Genomic DNA, 9,510 nt, shown 5'->3' with positions numbered 1-9,510 from the left:
ACATGGCGACAGGAAGCAAGAGAGAAAGAGTAAGTGCCCGGGTCTTTTAAACAAGCTCTCATGGGAACTAATGGAGCGAGAACTCACTCACTAACTCCCCCCCCCTCCCCCAGGGAGAGCATTAATCCATTCATAAGGGATCCGTCCCCATGACTCAATCAGTTTCCAATACTGCCACATTGGGGATTAAATTTCCACGTGATTTTTGGAGGGGAGAACACATCCAAACTCCATCACCAAGTTCCTTGGATTAAATTATGCAGGTAATTTGATAATTCCATGAGTCCTGAATATAAAACTCTGATATTTTTATTTTGATAAAGGGAACAGATATCATCTACTGTATGAGGGCAGTAATTACAGTTTACAAAGAGTCACTTCTGGTGCAAGAAATATAGTCAGTGCTATTCTCTTTCATTCCTGATTCTGGCATGTGGGTGTGGCAAAAAGTGTTAGAAATATAAGTGATACCAATTACATTATCAATACTGAAGTCGGTTCTCAACCAAACCTCTTGTCTATGATTTTTCTATTTTGCTATCATTTTATAGGACCTCTATTCTTGTTAAATAGTAGCTCCTCAGTAGTTTGTAATTGTACTATAATAGGGTAAAAGTGCTGAAATGTTTGTTTTAAGCTGTGTGCACTATAGGAGGAATGTGCACGCTACTGGCTGCAATGTAGGTGTGTGTGTGTGTGTGTGTGTGTGTGTGTGTGTGTGTGTGAAGTTGCTATTAGACATGTGCTGTTGCTATGTTTATATGGACACAAACCAAACTATAGAAACATGTGGTTAACTCCAAGGCTATCTATCTCTTTGTTGGTATTTAAAAAAAATTAAAAGACACCCATTTCCTTGCTACACTCCAGCTTTAAAAATTATGGACTACAGCTGATTTTTGAACCTTCAAGCTTAGCTACTTTTTCTTAGCTGATCTCTGGACCCCCAACTCAGACACAAAATCAGGAATATATAGAGTTAGCTTTACACTTCAGAAAAAAAGAGAGAAGCTATTCTCAGTGGAAAATCCTGCCCATTAACCAATCTGGTTAGCATCAAAATATCCATGAAGATGTCATACCTCTCCTGACAAATTTCAACATAACCATATGAGGAATGACGAATGAGAGACTTAGTAACTAGGAATGTCTCTGTATACATAATCAGTTCTTTACTTGTTCTGGATAGCCAATATATGTCAAATACCGTGTTTTGTCCTTAACGAATAAGATTTTCAACAAATCTTCTCAGTTTAATATGGTATACAGCAGAAAAATAACTTTTAGTTTCATTTAAATATACTTGTGATCCCAGCCACTAATCACAATATCACAACAAAGCCCTGATTTATGTCTTCAGGATCATTTATTTATAACAGTAGTCTTCTGGGTTAATTTGGGGGCCTTACATGATTGGAGTCCTGAAAACCTTGCAGAGACCTACTTGAATTCATTGGACATCCGACAAAAAAGACTATCAATGTAATATTCGCATAAAATTTGAAGTGTTTACCTTCTAGCCAAATTCTTTCTTTCATTGTTGTGTGATCTTACTTGTATTATTTTTATGTTTCTACCTCAGTTTTTAACTTATAGTAAATAGATATTACAATATTAAATCTATGAGAAATATGCCTATCTCTGCTTCTGCTTTAGTTATAGGATCATTGGTGGAAACTCTCAGTTCACCATCAACCCATCCACAGGACAAATCATCACCAGTGCACTGTTAGACAGGGAAATGAAAGATAATTATACTTTAGTAGTTGTCTCCAGTGATGCTGGATCCCCAGAGCCTCTTTCCAGTTCCACCAGTGTGTTCGTCACTGTGACTGATGTCAATGACAATCCACCAAGATTTCAGCATCACCCATATGTCACACACATCCCATCTCCTACTCTTCCAGGTAATCAAACCAACTGAGACCACATGGGTATATGCAAACTATGTATTGGATATTTTCTATAAATACATTTATGTTATTTTTACATATATATTTCTGTTATAGTCTAATTTTGCAAATCCCATAAAATTTAGGTTGTTTTGTATGATAAAACTGAAGAAACTTTGAATCTCATAAATGAACTCTTTCTTCTCAGGCCAATTGTGTATAAGATTTTGTAATTGCCACATTTTTACAATTACCATTTATTAATATTACTTCAGTATTATAAATGATTAAAATAGATATCACTTCATAGTCAAAGATGGTTCTGCCCTGAGGTGTAATTAGTGTGTAAGTTCCCTGAAAGGAGGGATGTCTCTATTTTTCAAGCCATATTCCAGCACCTGAAACGTTATCTGGGAGGTAATAGGCATTCAAATATATTTGGTGATAGAAAAATGAATATTTTACTTTAATCCTATATAGATAGATTTTCAAAAATGTTTAATGAATGAATAATTGTAATTAATATTTATTTTTATTCCTATTTTGGTGGATGAAGGTTTTTCTGTTAGCTCATGGAACCAATTATGAACCACTTTCATATTGACAATATGCAGTTATCTTTCTGCATCTCTTTTAAGTTTAGTTCGGTATTATTTGCTTATTTGCAAAGAATGGTATATTCTCATAAGAACTGCACAAATGTTCTGCCATTTGTAATTTTTCAATTAGTTTTTAAATGGGAAAATATATAAATATAGCTCATAATTTCTTTAGTCTTTCCTTGAAAATATTTTAAATTGTCAGAAGAAGTAAATAGATCCAGTATTCCTCTCACTGATCTTTGATTTTTTTTAACCTGAGAATGTCTAATTGATACCAATTGGAAGTATAAAATGTATAAATGTATGTGCCAACTTTCTATCAAGAGGAAATGTCAATATCAAAGTCATAAATCTCTGATGAATGTGTTTAGGTGAAATGATGCTGGCAGGCATGATTCTAATTGCATCCAACCTACAACCTGTGGTGCAATATAGAAGGGTTTCTGAATGACTATACAGTGTATTGAAAATACATCCTTATGGCAGTTTTCTGTATATTTCTACTACAATCTGTTCCATTGGCACTCATTCCAAACATTAACTTTTAGAATCCAAATTGAGTCCATTCCTCCACACTACTTATTTCTTACTACTTTATAATTATTTTAACTGATTTATGCATACACACACACAGACACACACACACACACAGACATATGCATATAGAGTTGGCCCTTGAAAAAAGCTGGAGTTAGGGGCCCCAACCACCAAAATCCAAAGTAAGTTAACTGTATTAAGTTAACAGCTTACAGACAAAGTTTTCCATGAGACAGTGGATATAAGGAATCAACAGTAATTTTTTAAAAATATATTTGTTGACATGAGTACATATATAATAATTCAAAGGTATTTTAAGAATAATAGAACAATGATTTCATTTTTTCTTTAAATTAGGTAGAAGCATAGCTCTTTTTTTTTTTTTTTCCTTTTTGTCTTTTTTCGTGTCCGGCAACGGGATCGCAACCCTCGGTGTTGCGCCCGCACCTCGCTCAGCCAGTGAGCGGGAACAGGTCTGTATGTGGGATCCGAACCCTCAGCGGGAGCGCCGCTGCACTCTCAAGCGGCGCACTGTAGCAGTGCGCCACCGGGCCGGCCCTAGAAGCATAGCTCTTTGCAGAGCTCACATATTATCATGTATTTTGGAATGCTGTATGTGCAGATTTTTCTCCTGGCAGCTATGATTCCTAATGATTAGCTAGTTCTCTTCCCTGTGCTTCTCTCAAAGGAATAATGAAAAATATTAAATCCAACAAGCCAATGGACTGTACAGGTTTTAGTTAGGAAATGACAGGTCAGTCTCTGAAGACTATCCTAAAACAGATTTGACTCGAGAACTTCAGAGGAAATATAGGAGATACTGTTCTTCCCAATAATCTTGAGAAAGTAAAGTTACATTGGGCAGCAATATAGTGTTTTATATGCATTAACCTATGACCAAATGTTTTATTAGGATTCCACGTGATTATAACTACACTCTCCTTCTCTTATAGGTTCCTTTGTCTTTGCAGTTACAGTCACAGATGCTGATATTGGACCCAATTCTGAACTGCATTATTCTCTTTCGGGTAGAAACTCTGAAAAATTTCACATTGACCCACTGAGGGGAGCTATTATGGCAGCTGGACCACTAAATGGAGCTTCAGAAGTGACATTTTCTGTACATGTAAAAGATGGTGGCTTAATTCCAAAGACGGATTCTACAACAGTGACTGTTAGATTTGTGAACAAGGCAGATTTCCCTAAAGTCAGAGCCAAAGAACAAACATTCATGTTTCCTGAAAACCAACCAGTAGGCACTCTTGTCACCACCGTCTCAGGCTCCTCAGTGAGAGGAGAACCTTTGTCCTATTATATTGCAAGTGGGAATCTTGGCAATACTTTTCAAATTGATCAATTAACAGGGCAGGTATCGATTAATCAACCTCTGGATTTTGAAAAGATACAGAAATATGTTATATGGATAGAGGCAAGAGATGGAGGTTTTCCTCCTTTCTCTTCTTATGAGAAACTTGACATAACAGTATTAGATGTCAATGACAATTCTCCAATTTTTAAGGAAGATCCATTTGTTTCTCAAATATTGGAAAACCTTTCTCCTCGAAAAATACTTACTGTTTCAGCAATGGACATGGACAGTGGACCCAATGGACAGCTAGATTATGAAATTGTTAACGGCAACAAAGAAAATAGTTTCAGTATTAATCATGCTACTGGTGAAATTAGAAGCATTAGACCTTTAGACAGGGAAAAAATATCACATTATGTGCTCACCATAAAATCTTCTGACAAAGGAACACCTTCTCAGAGTACCTCAGTAAAAGTCATCATTAATATTTTAGATGAAAATGATAATGCCCCTAGGTTTTCTCAAATATTTAGTGCTCACGTTCCTGAAAATTCCCCCTTAGGATATACAGTTACACGTGTCACAACTTCTGATGAAGATATTGGTGTAAATGCAATTAGTAGATATTCAATAATGGACACAAGTCTTCCATTTACAATTAATCCTAGCACAGGGGATATCATCATTAGTAGACCTTTAAATAGGGAAGATACGGACCGTTACAGAATCCGAGTTTCTGCACATGATTCTGGGTGGACTGTAAGTACAGATGTCACAATATTTGTGACAGATGTCAATGACAATGCTCCAAGATTTAGCAGACCTTCCTATTATCTAGATTGCCCTGAACTTACTGAGATTGGCTCCAAAGTGACTCAGGTATCTGCAACAGATCCCGATGAGGGATCAAATGGACAAGTGTTTTATTTTATAAAATCTCAGTCAGAATATTTCAGAATTAATGCCACCACCGGAGAGATTTTCAATAAACAGGTCTTAAAATACCAAAACATCAGTGGCATCAGCAATGCGAACATCAACCGGCATAGTTTTGTAGTGACATCTTCAGATCGAGGTAATCCTTCCTTACTTAGTGAGACAACAGTTACCATCAACACAGTGGACAGTAATGATAATGCACCTCAATTTCTTAAAATTAAATATTTTACTCCAGTCACCAAAAATGTTAAAGTTGGTACAAATTTAATCAAAGTAACTGCAATAGATGATAAAGATTTTGGATTGAATTCTGAAGTGGAGTATTTTATTTCTAATGAAAATCATTTAGGAAAATTTAAGTTAGACAATGATACAGGGTGGATTTCAGTAGCATCATCCCTGATTTCTGACTTGAATCAAAACTTTTTGATCACGGTCACTGCAAAGGATAAAGGAAACCCTCCACTTTCATCCCAAGCAACTGTTCAAATAACTGTCACTGAGGAAAACTACCATACACCCGAATTCTCTCAAAGCCACATGAGTGCAACCATCCCAGAGAGTCATAGTATTGGGGCCATTGTCAGAACTGTTTCTGCACGAGATAGAGATGCAGCTATGAATGGCTTGATTAGGTACAGCATTTCTTCAGGAAATGAAGATGGCATTTTTGCAGTCAATTCTTCCACTGGTGTATTAACACTAGCCAAAGCCCTTGATTATGAGCTATGCCAGAAACATGAAATAACTATTAGTGCTACCGATGGAGGATGGGTTGCAAGAACCGGCTACTGCAGTGTGACCATAAATGTGATTGATGTGAATGATAATTCTCCAGTATTCCTTCCTGATGAATATTTTCCTGCTGTTTTGGAAAATGCCCCAAGTGGGACAACAGTTATCCACCTAAATGCAACAGATGCTGACTCTGGAACAAACGCTGTGATTGCATATACAGTACAGTCATCTGACAGTGACCTCTTTGTCATTGACCCTAATACAGGAGTCATCACCACTCAAGGCTTCTTGGATTTTGAAACCAAGCAGAGTTACCATCTTACTGTAAAAGCCTTCAATGTCCCAGATGAAGAAAGGTGTAGCTTTGCCACTATTAACATACAATTAAAAGGGACAAATGAATATGTGCCTCGTTTTGTTTCCAAACTTTATTATTTTGAAATTTCAGAGGCAGCTCCTAGAGGTACCATTGTTGGAGAAGTGTTTGCCAGTGACCGTGATTTGGGCACTGATGGGGAGGTACACTATTTGCTTTTTGGTAACAGTCGAAAGAAGGGTTTCCAGGTCAGTAAAAAGACTGGACAAATTTATGTTTCTGGACTTCTTGATAGAGAAAAAGAAGAAAGGGTGTCTTTGAAGGTATTGGCCAAAAATTTTGGAAGCATTAGGGGTGCAGATATAGATGAGGTCACTGTAAATATCACCGTGCTTGATGCCAATGACCCACCCATTTTTAGTCTAAACATCTACAGTGTTCAGATCAGTGAAGGGGTCCCCACAGGAACTCATGTGACCTTTGTCAGTGCCTTTGACTCAGACTCCATCCCCAGCTGGAGCAGGTTTTCTTACTTCATCGGATCAGGGAATGAAAATGGTGCCTTTTCCATTAATCCACAAACAGGACAGATCACCGTTACTGCAGAATTAGATCGAGAAACACTACCTATCTATAATCTCACAGTTTTGGCTGTTGATTCAGGGACCCCCTCAGCTACTGGAAGTGCTTCCTTATTAGTCACCCTGGAAGATATAAATGATAATGGGCCCATGCTAACCATCAATGAAGGAGAAGTTATGGAAAACAAACGCCCAGGAACTCTGGTGATGACCCTTCAGTCCACTGATCCTGATCTCCCTCCAAATCAAGGCCCTTTTACCTATTATCTGCTGACCACAGGCCCTGCCACCAATTATTTTAGTCTGAACACTGGTGGAGTTCTGAGCACAACCAGAGAGATTGACAGAGAGCAGATTGCAGACTTCTATCTGTCTGTGGTCACTAGGGATTCTGGTGTCCCTCAAATGTCTTCCACAGGAACTGTGCACATCACAGTTATAGACCAAAATGACAATCCTTCACAGTCTCGAACGGTGGAAATATTTGTCAATTATTATGGCAACTTGTTCCCTGGTGGGATTTTGGGCTCTGTGAAGCCACAGGATCCGGATGTGTTAGACAGCTTCCACTGCTCCCTTATGTCGGGAGTCACAAGCCTCTTCAATATTCCAGGGGGCACTTGTGACCTGAATTCCCAGCCAAGGTCCACAGATGGCACGTTTGATCTGACTGTCCTTAGCAATGATGGAGTGCACAGCACAGTCACAAGCAATATCCGAGTTTTCTTTGCTGGATTTTCCAATGCTACAGTGGATAACAGCATCTTACTTCGTCTTGGTGTGCCAACAGTAAAGGACTTCTTGACTAACCACTACCTTCATTTCTTACGCATAGCCAGTTCACAGCTTGCAGGCCTAGGGACTGCTGTACAACTCTATGGTGCATATGGAGAGAACAATAGAACATTTCTTTTGGCAGCTGTGAAACGAAATAATAATCAGTATGTTAATCCTGGTGGTGTAGCCACCTTCTTTGAAAGCATCAAAGAGATCCTTTTCCGGCAGAGTGGGGTAAAGGTAGAATCTGTGGATCATGACTCATGCATTCATGGCCCATGTCAGAATGGGGGGAGCTGTATAAGAAGACTGGCTGTGAGCTCTGAATTGAAGAGCCAAGAGAGTCTTCCAGTCATCATTGTGGCAAATGAACCTCTGCAGCCTTTCTTATGCAAGTGTCTGCCAGGATATGCAGGTAGCTTTTGTGAAATAGATATAGATGAATGCCTTCCATCTCCTTGCCACAATGGTGGGACCTGTCACAATTTAGTGGGAGGATTTTCATGCAGCTGCCCAGATGGCTTCACTGGTAGGGCCTGTGAGAGAGATATCAATGAGTGCCTGTCCAGTCCTTGCAGGAATGGTGCCGTCTGCCAGAATTTTCCAGGAACCTTCAACTGTGTTTGCAAAACTGGATACACAGGTAGGACAATGTTTTACTCTCTCCACTAAGACTTTAGTCATGTCAAGTATAATAGAAAGTGATGAATTTTGTCATTTCAAAATGATTTTTTCATAAAAACTGGCATAATCAGAGCAAATTTTTTTGAGAATTTACTTATGGTTGGGTGCTGTTGTAAGTAAGCAGTTTATATGTATTTATTTTATTTACTTCTCACAAGAAAACCTATAAGGTGGGGATATTTTCCAGTTTTTACAGACAAGAAAGAAAAGTAAGGTAAGTTCTCCAAGGTGATCCATTAATTTGTTGTAATGTCAGGATTGAAGTCTATACAGTTAATTCCAGAGCTTAAGCTCTTAGTCTTTTCAGCATTTCCTATAAGAGCAAAAAGAGAAAAATATATTCTAAAAAGAGTATTCTGAAATTTAAAGGACATGGTAATATAAGCATAAGACCAGAGACATTTTATGTGCTAAATATTTCCTATAAGAGCAAAAAGAGAAAAATACATTCTAAAAAGAGTGTTCTGAAATTTAAAGGACATGGTAATATAAGCATAAGACCAGAGACATTTTATGTGCTAAATAATTGTTGACAATGATTGTGTTTCATTCTTTACTTTATCATCATCATTCTTATGATCTTTATTAATCTTAATCATCATTACAGGCTGAGCATCCCTAATCCAAAAATCCAAAATCTGAAATGCTCCAAAACTCAAAAGTTTTTGAGCACCAACATCATGCTCAAAGGAAATGCTCATGGGAGCATTTCAGATTTTGGATTTCCAGATTAGGAATGCACCACTGGTATGCCTTCTGCAAATATTCCACAAATTTGAAAAAATCCAAAATCTGAAACTTTTTTTTTCAAATCTGAAAATACAAAATCTGATCCTCAACATTTCAGATAAGGGATACCCAACCTGTCTTATTGAAATGTGACCTCATTGTGAGGAGAATACACTAAGAATGATGTTTTAAGATTGAGGTTCAATGGCTTGTTGTTTATAGTAGTTGAGTACAAGCATAATAGGCTGATTTCTCAGGTAAAGCAGACCATAACTGAACCACAATCCACCTTGACATTTCAGAAGTGGCATTAAGCATATAGCAGCAAATTTGTCCAGCTAGTCTTCAACACCCTAATAGGACATGACATTGGTGTGTGTGTGTGTGTGTGTGTGTGTGTGTGTGT

General features: G+C 37.7%; 1 protein-coding gene across 1 annotated transcript in view; it reads left to right on the top strand.

Moving 5' to 3' along the window:
* The window catches only part of LOC103597192 (protocadherin Fat 4-like), a 100,327-nt gene that overhangs the window by 46,956 nt on the left and 43,861 nt on the right, over positions 1-9,510 (top strand). The window contains 2 exon segments of the mRNA XM_008580998.1: positions 1,663-1,907; positions 3,985-8,334. Of these exon segments, the coding sequence (XP_008579220.1) occupies positions 1,663-1,907; positions 3,985-8,334 (4,595 nt within the window).

The sequence above is a fragment of the Galeopterus variegatus genome, unplaced genomic scaffold (genome assembly GCF_000696425.1).
Source record: "Galeopterus variegatus unplaced genomic scaffold, G_variegatus-3.0.2 Scaffold2231, whole genome shotgun sequence".
Classification (NCBI taxonomy): Eukaryota; Metazoa; Chordata; class Mammalia; order Dermoptera; family Cynocephalidae; genus Galeopterus; species Galeopterus variegatus.
The sequence above is the reverse complement of the archived record's forward strand: the minus strand, read 5'-3'. Positions and strand labels throughout refer to the sequence as shown.